Source organism: Thermobia domestica, chromosome 13, assembly GCF_964235325.1.
Source record: "Thermobia domestica chromosome 13, izTheDome1.hap1.1, whole genome shotgun sequence".
Classification (NCBI taxonomy): domain Eukaryota; kingdom Metazoa; phylum Arthropoda; class Insecta; order Zygentoma; family Lepismatidae; genus Thermobia; species Thermobia domestica.
The window spans coordinates 88,028,328-88,047,501 of NC_137466.1; the positions used below are offsets into that span (position 1 = coordinate 88,028,328).

Here is a 19,174-nt window from a genome sequence, read left to right on the forward strand (position 1 = left end):
CAATTATTATTACTCAAGTTGTAGCAATATGTCTCTTCTTCATGCATATGAACATCTAGAATGTGTAATTGAACAAATTGGGAGCCACTAATCGGTGAGTGTAAATGTGATATCCTCTCGGTAGATATAATATACTACTACCATAAAAAAAAAAAAAATCATATAAGTGATAACACCAAATTGCAACCATATATAGGCCGTATAGTTTCTTCCCACGAAATGTCTTTTAGCGAATTTGCCTTTTGGGAGTCATTTCATACGAGTCATATCAAAAGTTGTGAAGAGGAAAGCAACATGAAACGTGTGGAAATCAATTATAACTGCAAGGGCTATTATTGCAAACTAACGCTCAGATTTTGTTTTGTTGACGCAAACTGCAACTTAAAAAGTTCCGTCTCCAATAGGGTAGTATGATGATATAAAACGAGTCTTGCCTATCTGACAGTTTTAGTTAAAATTTGACTCAGTTTTAGGGCTACATTTCGTATTCTTTCGCAAAACACAGATCTTGAGAAAAATCTTCATTAAGATTAAGAAGTATCCAAGGATCCTATAAAATAGAGAATCTGCCCTTACAACAAAATCTTAAAACCAAACGTCACAGTTTCACTACCCCTACTGTGCCCACTCCGCCCAATAAGATCGCAATGTTTTGAGCCAACAATCATGGCGGAAACGAAACTAGCCAATCAGACGATGGTGGAAACAAGAGTAGAAAATCAGACGTGCCGATGCTCTTTTTTTTTCTTTTGCTTAATCGATTTAATAGGATGCCGATACATATGGGCAGATCCTCTATTTATAACATCTTTTGAAGTATCTATGAATATTGTTCCAATGTATAGCAGAAGGGGTCCAGCCATTTTCTCTAAAAAAAAATGTTACAATATTGGTAATATCTGTTCACATACGGTTAGTTTAGGTTAGGTTAGGTTAGTTTAGTTTAGTTTGTGTTATATTGATGTAGGATTCCCGCATAGTTTTCGAAAAAAAATATACCGCATTATGCAGAGTCGTTTTGACGTATGATTAGCGTCATACTAAAGGCATGACTACTGCAGGAAACATATGTTAGTAAAACACTTTAGTGTGACACTAATCGATCGTCAGAACAACTCTGCATAAGGCCCATAGAATTTCGCTCATTTCTACGAATATTAGGTTAGGTTAGATTTGGTTACGTTATGTTACGTCTAAATACTTGCATCATTCAATTCTCCTGTAAATTTCATACTTTTTTTTACATGCTTCTGGACCCCTTGTACTAAACATGCTCCGAATATTGTCCTTTAAAAGAGCTCCCTCGTTGCTAAGCGGTTAGCATACACGCCTTTGGCGTGTAAGACCCAGCTTCGATTCCAGGCGGGAGCTTATGTGGTTCGGATTCCACGTTAATCAGTAAGTCCACGTCTCATATAGGCTCGCTGCTGACCGGAACGTTAAACTCACAATCAACTCAACTGCCCTTTAAAATTCCTGGTCGCTATGCTTTAATCCTTATAGGACATCTATAATCATCGTACTCCAATCGAAACTATAAAAAACAGCATATACACGTCGTGCCTTATACAGACTCGTTCTGAAGCGTGAAATGTGCCATACTAAAGCGTTCTACTAAAATATGTTTTCTGCAGTCGTCAGACCTTTAGTATGACTCTAATAATATTTAAAAACGACGCTGCATAAGGCCCGTCACGTTTTCTACTATAGTCCTAGCGTTTGTAATCGCTATATATCAAATTTAGCAGAAACGAGTATAATCTCTTCGGCAAATGGCCGTGGTTGTTTATCAACAGAAAGATATGAAATATATGTTTCCAAGCATCAAATACGCATCACTCAGTTTTAAGTGATCTTCGTACTATAAGAATGTCTATGTCAAAACGACGACGCAAAACATTGAGCAAGCTATATGGGCTGCGTTCATTCTAATGCAAAAATTAAAACAAGGCATTATAATTAATTTCGCATATTTTACATTGCGTTGTACTTGGCAGATTTCCATTGCGACGGCCCAAGAACAGCGGTACGGCACAGTGTTTTCGTAATTTGTTTCCAAGTACTCAAGAAGAAAAAGAAGCAAAACTTTGCTACCGAAAAAAAAAACATTCAACTAACAGTTGAGTAATGAATAGCGAGATCGCCGAGTTGTAAATATTTAAAAGTTATTTAATCACGTATAGTTATTTTTATAAGAAATATTGAGGGGTTAAGATCATCATTGCAGAATAGAAACAGTTTGGGTCCATATATAATTTTACTGTATATTTTGTAAAAATAATCTGCTTTAAGAAGTTTCTCAACATAATATGATATTTTGTTAGATTTATAATGAGAACGATTACTTATACCTTAAGTGTAATTAGTGGAGGAGTTGCAGTTATTTGTGGATTAAAAGGTGGTACTGGAAAATTATTTGCACATGAGAAGAATGTGAGTGAAACAGTTATTGTTGATCCTTCTCTGCTGCCTATTGAGACTTCAAATTTAAGCCAAAGCGTAATATCTTACAAGTCTCCAGGTCTTCACAAAACTGAACCGAAATATAATTTAGAACAAGCTATTACTAAAGCAAAAGAGTTTATATTAAGGATTAAAAATGAAAGCGGAGCACCAGGAATCGTGGTTGGAGTTAGTGTCAATGGAAAAACTTTGTGGGAAGAAGGTATGATAAATTATTCGTACAGTAATTGCTTAGTATTCATGAACTAATATGGTTAATTTCATTTTACTGCGTATGAGCTAAAAAATAAACTATCTACTGTTTTTTTTTACACTGGTAGTGAGGTTAACTTTCATCTTGCTCTGATGCTATACAAATTTGTAGTCCAGCAGCATGTTTTCATTTATAAAGGTATAAATAAAGTTGAGAATGTCCATCGGTGCTGGTGTAGTTTGGCGCACTACATTTTGGAAAATTTAGAGGTAAAATTGAATACTTTGCGTAAAAAGACATATTTATAAGGAACACATTTCCGTGCAGTTTTACTATACAGATCTATAGTATAAATAGTAATAGGAGTAGGGGTAGGGGTAGCAGTAGGAGTAAGAACGGATTAGAAGCCCCGCAGGGGTTCGTTGGGTTCTGTTCTCGACAAAAAAATGGGCAAATTAAAGACTTCCCCAAAATTTTCCCGTACATTTTACAATCTGGATCCGTATAGTAAAACTGCACCCACATTTCTGTAAGCGACATAATTTTATACAAAGTAATACAGTTGTATTTTAGGTTTGCAAGTGTAGGGTTACTAGTGTAAAATCATTAGAAGTGCTTTACGATGTAAGGGTAAAATAAGTGACTGCTTATGAAAAATGACTCTATTAGATATTATTTTCCACCGGGTGTATACTTGTGCACAGTGTACAAAATCTGTATTTTATGTTCACAAGTGGAGCGTTAGTAGTATGAAACGATGGCAAGTGATATTGGAACTCGTATCTTCGCTATCCTCGCTTACGCTTATACCCACAATCGAGGTCGCGCGTGCCCAACAGCTTTGCCCTTCTCTGACTCCGTTAGATAGCGTTCGTGCTTTTTAGTGGGTATCTAGCACGGTTCGGTTTGTGTTTTAGCACTGTAGTGTTATGCCATACATCCGGAAGCCATATTTATAAGCAAATCGGGAGAGAGTTGTAATTTTTCAACAGTTAGTTCTGGTGGCTCTCTTGAATTTTATATATGCAAGTGAAATATTTTCATGTCGCCCTGCGCAAATCTTTCAGGAGGCTATAAGAAGGAAATTAGGGTTGTGAAAAACCCAACTCATTGGGTTTTATTGGGCAAAATCGGATTTTATTGGTCAATATTGGGTTTTATTAAATTTTGCAGGTATATTTAATGCCATATTCCCACTTAAAATACCATATGAGCAGTCACGTTCTATTCGATAAATGAAACTATGAAATTACTCGTCGGGCTGCAGTGATTGACCTCTGGCGCGGGTTCCTAGTTTGATCCCAGCCTCCGCCAAGTGCGCTTTGTAGTAGACAAATACCGTGTGCATGTCTTTTCTCGGGGCTCTCCAGTTTCCTCCCACTTTCGTCATGCCATCACTATCATCCATCTCATTATCACAGTCTCCTTAGCCCCGTTGCATAATCATGAGAAATTGAACTAAACTTAAAAATGTCGCGAAATCCGTGAAGCCCATCCGCGTTTTGTGTGACATCTTGCACCACTGACACTTGTTTCTATTCCACGGTGAGGACACTTGTTCGGAAGTATAAAAGCTTTTACAGGCTAGCCATCCTGAGTAAGATTTTCCTGGGTTTTCTTCATTCACACCAGGCAAAAGCCGGGATGGTTCCTAACATATACGTCCCAGACCGACTCCAATCCTTTGTTCCTACCCTTTCCTCGGATAGTGTGATCGGCTAGGGACGTCATCTTCATACGTGACGCGCTCACATGGTCATAGATGCCAGAAGCCCAGAAATCTAATTCCTAACCTAAGTCACTTATATTTCTATTTCAAGAAAGAAGGAAATACACGATTTTCTAGCTTAACAAAGTGATGGATAATTTTATGTAATACAGAATGGGAATAAAATCGCCCCTTATACTCAGGATTAAAATCCTTGAGCATCCGTTCTGACTAAACATTCTTTTAGTTTCCCTCAAAGCACGCCAGGCAAATATTGAGATAGTACCTCAAGTTCATGAGCCAGAGATAAAAATGGCTGTATTGATTGGTTATTGCTTTTCTAAAAGAAATAAGTATTTTTTTAATAACTGAAATGTTGGAAATGAATTTGTTTCTGAGTTGCCAATTTGCTTTCTTACAATAGATTTTACGATTGAGGGGCTTTTGTGACATACAGTAATTACATTGTTCTTCACATGCTCGACTACATAAACAAGAAGAACTAGGAGCTTCACGATCTGATTACCGTTAGTGTTGAGAAGATAGAGGTGCATCTTTAGTAATTTCCTTTTTTTTTTAAATTGAAACGTTCACGATTTGTAATTAACTGACACATGGAGAAAGAAATTTTCTTATCTGTTTATATTAAGATACAAGAATGTACTTCATAAACAAAGGAAATGTAGTCGCATTACTTCTTATTCCATACTAATTGAAATGCTCACTCTTTGCATGGGGAGAATTAATTTCATGGAAAATATTTGACCTTCCTCTCGTTGTTACGATACGTATCAATGAAAGTGTTGTAATAAAAAAAACTCCGTAAGATATTCTGTTTTTGGCATGAATTTTGAACCCCTTTCTCCCTTAGGATACGCTCTTTAAGAACGTATTTATATTCAGAATTTCATCTTTTAACTTGATATGCTCATGAGATATTACAATTTTGGTTGAAATTTAGAACCCTCTCTACTTCCATTACCATGCGCCCTTTATGCAAAGTAACACAATAAAAATAACAACTTATGTTATATAATTCATTTCAAACTGTTCAAATGTTTCCCCGTGATGCGATCACAAACAACATGCAACATTGCTTTAAATGTGAAAAATGAATTATGGAAAATTCTCCCTCCCCTTAAATCGAAAATTTTAGAAACGTTGGGATACATGCCAACTTATTTTAAACAAGGAGTTTATATACCGAGTTTCAACTTCCTAACTTAACGGGCTTGTGACATACTGTATTTTTTATATGATTTTAGAACCCCCTCTATCCCCTTCCCCTAGGATGCACCCTTGAATCAAAGTAATGTGATAAAAAACCCAACTCAGGCTGTCTATTAACTGCTGTATGTTCAAAATCTAATTTCAAAGTACTTAACCGTTTCCCCGTGATATGATCAGAAACAACAAGCAACATCGCTTTCAAATTGTAGAAAGTGCTTCCCTTTCCCCACTTAAAATGCAAATTCTCAATAACGCTAGGCAGTGGCGTATTTACGATTTTGTTTCGGGGAAGGCTTTGCTAACTTTCGGGGGGGGGAGGGCTTTGCCTGAAAATGAGAAAATTCTGCAAGATATTTCATATGCTTTACTATAGTAAGTAAAATTTCCGGGGGGAGCTTAAGCCCGGAAGCCCCCCTAAATACGCCACTGACGCTAGAGCACGGGTCCACTTAGTATTAATGAGGAGTTCATGTAAAAGGTTTCATCTTTCTAACTTGAAAAGATTGTGAGATACTTGACCACCCGTTTCCTCGTAAAACATGATTAAATACCCAGTTCGAGGTGCGTGGTGTGACCACAGACAAGATTCTTTTCATTTTTATATAATAGATAACAGTTGAACACTGTTACAGCGTATTTGATCAAATGCAAACAAAATTCGATATGCTTGATTTCTAAACTTTTTTGTTTTCAGTAGTACTTTAGTCTGGTGGCAAACTCACATTTTAAGTCAATTCTGATACTAGGTACGTACTAATAAGTACGATTAAAGACAAATTATAATCATATTAGATTATTATTTAATGCATGTTTTGAAGTATATTTTTTGAGGTAGGCTTTTTTGGGTTTTATTGTGGGTTTTACAAAAAAAAAAAGAAAAAGAAAAAAGAAAGAAAACGGGAATTTTGGGCTAGGGAAAGTTCTAACAACCCTGGAAATTAGTGAAGGAATTATAGTTTTTCTGCAATTATTTCGAGTCACGCGCCAAAAGTAAACCTGCACGTATCCGGCACTTGGTTTCAGTATAAATTAGATAATTTTTTAATAATGCTGTACATAAATTTTAAAATGTGTATCTGTATGATATTCAAAGGGTGAAAGAATACACGGCTGCATTGCATTATCGAACCCAGAACTTCGGCTAGATATACGTATGCGTTAACAACTACTCTACTCAGCCTTCTTTCTGCAGAGGCATACGTTCAATTACTTAATTACCTTCATCCACTCAAACCACATAAACTGTACCACAATTCTTATTACGAGTGACAATAGTATATCCCTGTTCAGGAAACGAATTAACGTACTTACAGGGGAACATCTTATATTGATAGTAGCATTGCCGAATCAAACAATGTGCAATCGATAGAGGAGTGAAGAAAAGTGAGAAATCCAAAGTTTTACGGGCCGACACCGAAAAACACAGGAGATACAGAGGGAAGAAGGATCTAGAATCATGTGAAGATAGCAATGCAAAAGACACACTGACACAGAATGAACTTGAAAATGATTAAAGTAATTAAAATGGCGTTTGCACAACAGTATAGTAAGCATGAGGATACGTACACTGAGGATAATGTTAAAGATTTAAAAACTAAAAGTAACTTTAGAACTAACCTCTTATTGAGGTGACTAAGCTTGTTTCCGGGGCGCCAACTCCTCGATTCTTGATCGAATCTTCGAGAGTGCGAGAATCAGAGCTGATTCTGGATTCAAGCATTTTCTGTGCTTCGCTTTTGTTGATGTTAAGGCAGAGAAATCATGTCCACACAAATATGTTAATGGAAATGGAAGAAGTTGTGAAATAGCATGATCACTAACTTCATTGTACTTTTTCGGGAAAAAATACAAAAGTCATTGAGAAGTTATCGAATTTCATTTGCAGTGAACTGTCAGCAAACATTTCCAGCAGACCCCTAGAAGCAGCATTGCGTACCCCCGGAAACATCTTCGCGTATCCCCAGGGGTACGCGTACCCTTGGTTGAATAGCACTGGTCTATACAACCTAATAAAGTGAAAAGTTTAATAGTGGCGATACTTTAAAGTGATATTTTGGACTTCTATAACTTCAAAAAATATGAATAAGTGAGTGAAATTCCTTGTGGGATGCTCTCAAGACAGTGGAGTTAAAATTATGAGCGGCGATTTACGTCATCGAAGAAGTTAATTAGTCCGCCATGAAGGCGAGACTTGATTGTTGTATGAAGAAATCATTGATATTTTGAAACTACGAATAGGATCCTCTGGTAAGATCTAATGGATTTATATTTACAAAAATTGTTTCTTCGAGAAGACTGACCAAGTAAGTGTGGTAATGTTAACACTTTTACAGGGGCAGGAAAAATTCAGTTCGGTATCTAACCTTCAAAATTTTTAGTTTAGTGACAGTGAAAATTGTGTTTTCTACACAAATAGTTGAAATTACTATAATGTGCTAATAGGTTTAAAGATTTTCCCCAGGAATTACACATATACATATCTGGATGTGACTGTAAGAAACACTCAATGAGGGGGGGAGGGGGCATATTAGTCGTATCGGTTGTCATAATAATTACAAACGTATGTACCTTGCGTACATAGTTTACCCAAAATTTGAACCTTGTTTTAGGGTACGTAATTCATAGAAATTATTGTCTTGGGTGACAAGAGTACTGCTCATTTGGTAAATATGCTTTGAAACAGCAAAAGAAAACAGAATCTGAGTGGATTCCCATTGCATTAATTTTCTATATCGCTACTCAGGGGAATTTTATGTGTGCATTTCAGCGTACGGATAAAATGAGATTTCCGTTGACAGCTCGTTTCTTGACCACAATATTCTGGTATCGTCAATCGCATTATATTCTAGTAGTTAAATAAATCCTTATTTTTGATAGAGAGCAGGGTTGGCTGGTTTAAACCAAGGTGGTTTAAACCAGCTATTTTTTTTTTCAAAAAAATTCAACTGGTTTAAAACAAAGCAAAAAAAAAAAAAAAAAAAAAAAAACGAAAAATGTTCGTAAAATCTTGGTGAACACACATTTGTGGATTATCACCTTTCCCTCATTTATATTATTCGTATTATATTCAGACCTAAATATTCCATTCATTACTCAAAGAGATTATACTACAAAAGCAAATTTTTTAAAAATAAGTTTATGAATGTTTCTTTTGTGATTTTTTTATACTTGATTATTATTGTTATGCAATTCCAATCAAAGAAAATTCTAAATATGGTTTCGTTTTAATAATGTTTACTATTGATAAAATACATCGAAATGCCGTACGTACTTTTTTTTGGGGGGGGGGGGGTAATAAAAACGCCATGAGAGGCATTTATTGAAATCAAAAGTATCTTTGGTATCTCTTTATGTATAAATGGGTCAGAGCCAAAGTGGACTAAAATAATTTGTATCTTTATTCACTTTTCTTACTGATATGCAAATTAAGTCGTCGTATTTCTTTAACTTAGACTAATAAAAGTCGTACTGAACTAACTTGGACTAAATTAGTTCTTCTGTACTCTGCAGTATTTTGAAGTTGTTCATATGTAATACTGTATAATGGTTTCACTTGTGCAACTGTTTATCTTTTTGTCCTTCTGAAATGACTCTTGACAATTATATTAACAAGTATGTAAAAATCAATACAACTTTACATACTTGTAATTTTACCAGGAGTTCTTCGTGAGTGAGTCGACAGACGTATCGCATTTGTGGCCAATTAGTCCCGGTTTCAAGTTCAAATAGAGAACAATTTCTCTCGGATGCAAACCGACAGGCGGTTTAGATTCCGCTTTAAGCTTATGTGACCCCTTCCAGCATAACCCGGTTGTTGCATAATAACACCAGGGCGAAACAAACTTATTTCTATCCAAATGTGATAAAAAGACATAGAGCAAATTACTTAAACCAAAAAAAAAAAAGTTTTAAACAAAAAATAACGGGTTTTATGGTTTTTTCAATAAAAACCATGGTTTTTGCCAACCCTGCTAGAGAGTAAAATAATTCGTAGTGTTTAAGTCGAAAAATCTTTTATTACAAGGAAACAGCTGGTTTGATGACGATACGTTCTTGAGAAATTCTGGTGGCTAGAAAGTGATTTCTTTTAATGACAATGTATGTGTTGTTTTATTAGGCTAAGTTAGTTTATGAAATGAAATGAAATAAAATTTTTGAGTTTTACGTCCCACGGTTATGCCGGTTAGGCAAAAGGAGACGGTGATGATGAGAGATGAATGAAATGGTGGAATGAAGAAAGTGAGAAGAAACGGGAGAACCCCGAGAAAACCCACGCACACGGTGTTTGTCCACCACAAAGTTCACTTGGCGGGAGCAGGGTTTGAACCCGGAACCCCAAGCACCAGAGGTGAACGCTCTACCACTGAGCCACCGCGGCCCCTTAAGTTAGTTTAGTTTAGTTAGGTTAGGATAGGTTAGGTATTTTAGGTTAGATTCAGTTCATGTGATTTTCTCTTATGTTTTGCTGTGTCTTATGGGAAACCTGTGTCAGTAGAAAGGATGAACATGGTATAAATGAGAGAACCGTGCTACATGTGTGAGGTTGCAAAGAATGCGTAAACCCTCCAGCCGGTAGTAACCATATAATTTGACAGTGATACAAAACAATAAAGATGAAAAAGTAAATGAAAAATCTAGACTACCTCAGAATAAAATAAAATTAATGTGATTGGATAATTTTATTAATGTTGTATAACCAGTCTGTTTCATATACATATATATTTAATATATATTTAATTTCATATATATTTAATTTCTTCAATAACCCAAGAGACTCCTGAAAGATATATAATACAGTGAGTTAAGTATTTTTTTTTAATTTGAAAATTTGCAAACAGAATTTACATGATAAATAAGATTGTTCAAACCAAAGAAAATTTAGACTGTAAAATCTAGTAATGTCTAATTCCAAGGAGAATATTGTTTGACTAAAATTTCATTTTTATACTTTCTTCAGCAAAGTTTATATAAAATTTTAAGTTATTATGTAAATAAAATGTACAAGCCGTGAACTGAATATTTTCTTTCAAAGTGGAAAATGGGAAATCCAACTCTAGTTTTAAGTAGTCAAGAGTATAGTAATGTTTACAAAGTGTATGGTATACTGAAAATGCATATAGCAGTACACGAAAATGTTCTCATTTCCAAAGATGAAGAATCACAGCTGTAAAAGATTCAGAAGTTTTTTGAGTACGACCGGAAATTGATGCAGCCGAATTCTGAAGAAGAAAATTAACTTTCACTTTTCTCAAAATTCTTAGTTTTTTAAATAATTTCCGTTGCGCTAAAATTTTGTTTGGAAGTTATTGTGGATTTATTTTTTCCTGTGTTAAGGCCATTACAGACGTAACTTCAGATTTCCGTAGTCCTCATTGCCAACTCAACTGGGAGGTTGACATCCTGTGTCGGTAGTTTGTGGTTCGCAACCTTTCTCACAATGGGTTGCGAATGACAGACTTCAGGGCTGGATGTTGAGCTGCGAGTTGTGATGGAAGAGGCTCTGAAATCATCTTCTTTGGGCAAATTTGAGTTCCATTTTCCGGGGAGTGATTGTTGGTGGCATACCTGCACGGGGCCCCGTAGGTTCGCGACCACCAGTCGGTGATACATTTGCACAGTCCATAGTCCTAAGGAAAGTGAACAGCATCACTCAATACACAAACAATTAATCTCACATTTTATTTTATTTTTTTTTGTATTTATTAATTTTTTTTATGAAAACATAGAAGTGGTGAAGAGATGTTACAGCAGATAGGAAACAGGAAAGAAAAAACAGTTTTGTTCAGTGTAGATGTAAAAGCAATGTTCTCTAGCATTAAGAGAGAGTACGTCACAAAGGCAGTAGAAGAAGAAATAAAAGATAATATTATAAGCAAGTAGAGAAAGGAAAAGGTTATAAAAGCCCTAAAGTTGATTTGGGAGAATAGTTGTGTGTACCATTGGAAGTAATGAACAAATAGGAATATAAAATGAGAGGAGGAGGAGGACAGAATTTTGTAATCTTTTGTAGGTATGTAGACGATTGTCTGGAAATATGGAAAAGGACTAGAAGGCAATTGATAAAAATTGTTAAAAGTACTAAATATTAAGAAAAAGGAATCAAGTTAGAAATGAAAGTGGATTGGTGCTTTGGTCAATTTTGGTTTATTAATAGGTAAAATATTGATGTGGAATTGATGATAAACTACACCTAAAAACGAAGTGATTGTTGATTATGCAAGCTCATTGTTTGTCGAAGCCTCCTTTACATCAATTTGATTCTAAATTAATGGCTCTGATTGAACCGATTGGGTACCAAATTCAATATGATGCATTTCTGGGTAAGCCAGTTTAAATGTTAAATTGTATGTATCAATTATATTTTTTAACTTATTAACCTTGTTACTAGTTGGCAAAACAATGTTATTTTTGAGTTTATTTTATTTCTGTTAATTCCATTCAGTTTCAGAGAAGTTATGACAATTTTTCCAAGTTAATTGTGCATTATTTATTTAATATATTTTTAACCTTCTAGGAATTTACTGTAACACTTGCTTCGTTGATTGCGTCTTAAGTGTTTCACTGAGCAGTTTCTGCCACTTATTCTAAAGACTTTTTCACCAGTTAAAGCCACTTACATGAAGATCAAATCACTTCATGAACACATTTAGCAGTTTTGGTGCAAGGATTCTAAAGTTGAACTGAAGCTTATTCATTACCTACTTGTTTATGTGCGCTCCGTTTTCGGTGATTTCTTTATGAATAATCTGAATTTAATTTAACGATTCTCCTGTGGACAGGAACAATGTGAGAGTCTCTGTTAGGTACTACTTTATTTCTTTATATAACTTATTCACTCCATTTCGTGACATTAATGTAATTTTGTACATAAATTAATGTAATAATGTGAATAAATTGTAAATAACATTAATATGGAAGTTATTCAAGAATATTGTATACACTCTTGTTTCTTTCATAGGTTTTGGTTTATCCGACGTGGAGAATCATGTAGCTTGCCATCCGGACACCGTAATGAGAATCGCTAGCATCAGTAAAAGTATAACAATGGCAGTTGTCGCAAAACTTTGGGAAGAAGGGAAGTTAGACTTAGATAAACCTGTACAAGAATATGTGTCAAAATTTCCCAAAAAGACATTTAAAGGGAAAGATGTAAGTAAATGATAGATAGGTAGTTCGCTTAGTTTTAAGTTATATCCGCTCTGGGTTAACAACAGCCATGTTTTAGTGTACATATTTGTCGATATGCATGTATCAGTAACTCTAATGTTTGCTTAAATAAAGCTAAAACGTACTATTTAGTTTCTAGAAAGAAAATACGTTGCGAAAATTGCCATCTCCTGCGGCATAATCTATTAAGAACAAATAACAGGCTAATAAGACCCAAATTGATTGATGTGCTGCTGTATTCCTCTCTTCCCCTCAGATGTTCGTGAACTCATAAATTTAATACAATATGTTATCCTTGGAAGAAACAAAAGAATTTAACCGGGGACAAAATTTCGAACCACTGGCAATTCTGGGGTTTATTAGATTCTTTCTGTTGCAGTGAATCAGTTCACACAAAATTATGTTTAAAAATGCTAAATATATCGACAGAGATCTCTCTGAATATCTGTAATAAACTACACATCGTAATTTGCAAGTCATTAGCAAAATAATATCAAGAATTAGTTCAGCATCCACTGACTCCTAACTTCACTGCAGAAAAAAAGAAATACATCATTTTTCTAACAGACGTATGCACGTACAATTTAATTATAGGAAATAATATATTCTCATTTATTTCTAGGGATTGAATTTATTCTTCACAATTTCAGTTATCATTGTATTATGTCGTTTAATTTTCCATTTGTCATTGAAATTTGAATAACTAGTAATTGGTTTCCCGATTACGAAAAAATTTATCCTTCTTAAGTTTAGTAAATATTTATTATAAACATTTTATTTAACATTTAACAGTGTTATTTCCGCTAACTTTGTTCGCAGTAGCAAACATGCTTACTAAGCAGAGCAAGTTCTACCTTCATGCATATATATATATATATATATATATATATATATATATATATTAATGGGGTTCGCTTCACCAACCGTCAAAAGTGCAATACGTGGTATTAGCTATACTGTTTCGATGTCTCCTGACACCTTCCTCAGCAGATCCAGGCAACTCACGCGCAACCCATCTTACGGAAATTTGCATTATCACACTAACAAAATTGTTGATTTGATTTTGAGTTTAACGTCCCGTTATCAACAAGGCTATATGAGACGTGAACCTACTGATTAAAATGAAATCCGAACCACATGAGCTCCCGCCGGGAATCGAACCGGGTCTCCCACGTCAAAGGCGCGTACACATTAACAAAATTGTGTAAGGTGAAACTCTGAGAAGTGAATAGCTCAGATCTGCTGAGAAAGGTATCAGGGAACACGAAACAGTAGTTAATAATGCATTAAATATTAGACACATAAATAAAAGAATACGTTTACAAATTACCGAAATTACGCTTACCTGATATACCGTTCAACTTCCATAGACTATTTAAAATTTGAGTTCCAAACTTTTTTGCTGCTAAGTGTATTGCATTACCAAGGACGAAAGATAAATTAATGATTCTAGGATTAGCTACATGGAATAAGAAATTGCTGTTAACTACTAAGGAAACAAGGACAAAGGGGGAAAATGTGTATGAGTGTAACGTAATATTGTGAAAACTTGTTATATTACTTGCTTATACCGGAAAATTTTAAATGTCATTGCTGAAACTACCAAGCTAGAGTATTACGATAAATTACTACTTCAATTTAATTCCATTTGTGGAAATCTTAAATCAGCAGGAACTACAAAGACATAAAATGTCAGTTCCAAATTGCTGAAAATCTATTACTTATTAAACAATATCATCACCCATGGGGTTTCCAACCCATTCAGAACATTTTACACATATTCAACAAGTAATACTTGGATTTATTCAAAAGTAGCATCGAAGTTATTTCAATGTTAGTAGTGATTGTTATTTACTTTGTAGTATATACCTACCAACATGCTGAACATGCTGTAGTGAAGTTCTTAAGAAAAAAGTAATCGAAATATGGCGAACCATAGAAAATCAGCCCTAACTTGCTTTAGTTATATATTTTGACTAAATTTTGGTTCGAAAGTGGTTTCAGAATCTGACATGTTTTGGCATAATTTTAAAATCTTGAAAAATAAAAAAAAAGATAACTATAAGTAAGAGCTGAACTACAGGATTCGTAAAAATCAGTGTAGTGTGAGGCATAGATGTTCATTTTACTTTGACCTCACTCACCCTCGCCCTCGTTCACCCTCGCCCTCGCGAATGGAATTGTCCATCGCCCTCGCCGTCAAAGCTTGTCCTCGCCCACCCTCACCCTCGCCATCGAAGCTTGTCCTCGCCCTCGCGATCCCTCACCCTCTACGTCGAAGCTTGTCCTCGTCCTCGCGCACCCTCGCCCTCGAAGCTTTTCCTCTCACCCTCGCCATCGAAGCTTGTCCTCGCCCTCGCGCACCCTCACCCTCGCTGTCGAAGCTTCTCCTCACCCTCGCACACCCTCGCCCTTTTCGTCGAAGCTTTTCCTCGCCCTCGCGCACCCTCACCCTCGCCATCGAGGATGAGGGTGAGGATGCCCTCGAGAGGGCCACCCTCGCGAGGGTGAACATCTCTGGTGTGAGGGCTTCATAAATACTGTATCAAGCAACGGCTTTTGTATGTTAAATATTTTCTAAGCACGGAGAAGGCAAGAGAGTATCACTTTCTATTTTCCTAAAGGAGCAATGTCCATCAACTTACATTTATCAACCATGCTATCTAGGGTAGATAGTAGTTTAAAAAAGAAAGAAAAAGAAAAATCAGAACCATTACGAGTTCTGACCCACCCTTGTGGTTTTTACTGTGATAAATTTACAACTATTACATTATTATTGAAGCCACTGTATTTTTTGTTAAACACATTAGTGTGTTTCCCATTATTTCTAATCTTGTACAGGATTTATAACGTGAAGTAAAGCTGATTATCGAATGCAAAAGTCGTGACCCTATTCCTAAGCGTAAGAGACACAGAAAAAGAAAATAAGTAATATTAATAATAATTTGGGTGTTCCCTGGTAGTTCTCGAGTTGCTTTTTTATTAATTTGCAGTGCAACAGGAAAAAGTCCTGAAAGGAAAAAAATGAAATCTTTGAGTTTTACGTCCCACGATCCTGAAAGGATGTGCACAATAATCTAAGAAGAGGTATCGAAGAGAAAGAAATGCGAGAACTATTTATTAGCTAAAACATTGGCATTGACCGCCATTTCGCATTACAACTTTTTTTTTTTTTTTTTTTTTTTTTTTTTTTACATTGGTACTTGTCATTTACTGTTTTGTTGAAGTTAATGACCATGTATCAAGAACAGTATAATGTGCAAAAGGGAAAAAAAAAAAACAGTATTTTGAAAATATTTGCTAATCGATTGTACAGTCCGCAGCAAAAAACCTGCAACATGAGCATGTAAGTTTATTGTGAAACTACACCTAACAGTGCAGGGAATCAACATAACGTCTAAGTGGCACGAATCACACCAGGAGAAACCTCGGCGTCCTCCCCTGCACACTTATTTTGGAGCAAAAGACTTCGTCATTTCGCAATAAGCTCACTTGCTCATGTTGCAGGTTTTTTTGCTGCGGACTATACATTATGCGTATGCAATATTTAAAAAGACATCTTAACTAAACATTTTTGTGTCAATTTTAACACAAACTGTTTCAAGACTTTTCTGGCCCGTTCCTCAGTGAGTAGTAGTTCTCTTCGCTGTTAATCTAAGAACATATGAGTAATACTCTTCGGTTACTGTTTGATGTCCTGGCAATATACACGATATCACTTTTGTGATAATTAAAAGTCTTACTTGCAGAAAGCCCAGTTTCATACGCTGATGATTAGGTGTGTTGAAAACTTCACAAATGTTAGAAAATCATACAACTAACCGTCACTCATTTGTTGCAGAACCCATTTCGAAAGTTGCAAAAGAAAGCAGTATGGTTTAAACCAGCTGTTAAAAAAGAAAAAAAGAAAAAAACCTGGTTTAAACCAAAAAACGAAAAATGTTGAGTTATTGCGGGAAAGTTTCTATTTGTGGATTATCGCGTGTCACTCCCGCATATTATTCGTATTATATTCAGACCTAAATTCCCCATTCATTACTCAGAGATTATACTACAAAAAGCAGCTTTTTTTTTATAAGTTTATGAATGTTTCTTTTGTGAGTTTTTAGTTTGTTATTATTGTTATGCGATTGCAATAAAAGAAAAATTCTAAATATTGTTTCGTTTTAATAATGTTTACTATTGATAAAATACATCGAAATACCGTACTTTTTTTTGGGGGGGGGGGGGTTATACAAACCCCACGAGAGTCATTTACTGAAATCAGAAGTATCTTTGGTATCTATTTATGTATAAATGGGTCAGAGCCAAAGTGGACTCAAATAATTCGTATCTTTATTCACTTTTCTTACTGATACGCAAATTAAGTCGTTGTATTTTTTAACTTGGACTAATAAAAGTCGTAGTACACTAATTTGGACTTAATGAGTTCTTCTGTACTCTGCAATATTTTGAAATTGTCCATATTCAATTCTGTATAATGTTTTACTTGTGCAACTACTTCTTTTGGTCCTTCTCAAATGACTTGACAGCTTGACAATCATGTTAAGAGTATGTAAAGATCAGTACAACGTATTTTATCAAGAGTCCTTCGTGAGTGAGTCGGCAGACGTATCACATTTGTGGCCAATTATTCCCGGTTTCGAGTTCAAATGGAGGACAATTTGTTTCGGATGTAAGTCGAGAAACGGTTTGGACTCCGCTTTAAGCTTATGTGACCCCTTCCAGCATAACCCGATTGTTGCATAATAACACCAAATTGAAACAAACTTATTTCTCTCCATATGTGATACAAATGCATAGAGTAAATTATTTAAACCATAAAACGTGGTTTAAACTAAAATACTTTTTTCTTTTTTAATAATAACCATGGTTTTTGCCAACCCTAGAAAGAAGTACTGATGTCGTAGCTCTATAGTGATCAGCTTTTGAATCTTGAGTTCAGGAGTACGTATCAGATTAGCTGGTCTGTTGGAACAGCTTTTCCTGGAGTCTAAATTTAACTTGAAAGCGTAAATTCATCCAATTTCATGGGAAAAAATAGGCAATCAAATGAGTTAAATGAAAACAGCTATTCAGTTTTCGCACACTACGTTTTCACTGTTTTCCTTACGCTGTTGGTGAGCTGTCTGTAATCCAAGCATGAAAACAGGTTCTGTATAGCCATCCTAAGATTCCATAGAAGTCATTTCACTGAGCTCGATTTAGTAGTTGTTGAATAAAATAACGTACATCATCTTTAGAATTTTATTATATTAGCATAAATAATCTTACACAATAAAACATTATTATTTTATATACCAGTACAATTCAGGTACTTCCAATATAACGTAATACGTCTGGAGTATTCAAAATGAAAAACATACGAGGAGAGTCAAAAATTCATAACGTTTGTGATCTCGAGGTTTTTTTTTTTTTTTTTTCATACTTGTGTTGTGACTTTTCTACATATCAAAAATTTAAAAAAATGAAATGAAATTTTTAAGTTTTACGTCCTACGGTTATGCCGACTAGGCTAAAAGAGACGGTGATGATGAGAAATGAATGAAATGGTGGAATGAAGAAAGTGGGAGGAAACGGGAGAATCCCGAGAAAACCCACGCACGCGGTGTTTGTCCATCACAAAATTACCTACATACCAAGTTCATGGTCGTATTTATAGGTGATGGACAAATCAGAAGACGTAGCGTGAGTATATGGCGAGAAACTTCGATTCTGACTATTTTCTACTTTCATTTTTATGGAAGATATTAGATGTAAAAAAAGATGTTTCATAGTATGTATAAGAGGTTTCTATGCTGTCCTATATTCTCTTCTCTCTCTCTCCCTTCCCCTCCCCTTTGCGGAGACTGGTCTTTAAATTATTAAGGTTTGTTGATAATTATTAATGTTCAGTTGTCGTATATACTGTCCATTACTTTGTCTGTAGGTTTCAATAACAACGAGAATGCTTGTTAGCCATTTATCAGGGATAAGACACTATGTAAAGAAACCAGAAGAAACTGAAGAGAGCAAGAAAGAGAAAGAAGGAATGAAGAATACAGATAAAGAGTCGTCGAATCGAAGTGTGGAATCGCAGCCATTGGAAGAGCTTATACCAGAGTTTTTTATTAAAGACAAATATGAAAGTGTGGAGGATGCTTTGAAATTGTTTCAAGACGACAATTTGGTATTTGAACCAGGTAAGAATATGTTTGGAAACTTATTTCCTCTTAATTTAATGATAGATTGAACTATCTAAATATTTGTATGGCATACATCTCAAGCATGAAGAATATCTTTTATTACTTGTGTAGTAATATATATATATATATATATATATATAAATTAATTCTAAACTATCTTCTGTCCATTTTTTTTCAACTAAGATGTGAAGTCATAACAAGAAGTGTTGCCATATTATAGACAATTTC

At 35.1% G+C, this 19,174-nt stretch overlaps 1 protein-coding gene across 1 annotated transcript in view; it reads left to right on the plus strand.

The window, feature by feature from the left end:
* The first annotated feature begins 2,104 nt into the window (after positions 1–2,104).
* Positions 2,105–19,174, plus strand: part of LOC145668302 (serine beta-lactamase-like protein LACTB, mitochondrial) — a 48,923-nt gene continuing 31,853 nt past the window's right edge. The window contains exons 1-3 of the mRNA XM_081736029.1: positions 2,105–2,665; positions 12,553–12,743; positions 18,691–18,943. Coding sequence (XP_081592155.1) covers positions 2,332–2,665; positions 12,553–12,743; positions 18,691–18,943 — 778 coding nt within the window. The 5' untranslated portion in view covers positions 2,105–2,331. The remainder of the gene's footprint in view (positions 2,666–12,552; positions 12,744–18,690; positions 18,944–19,174) is intronic.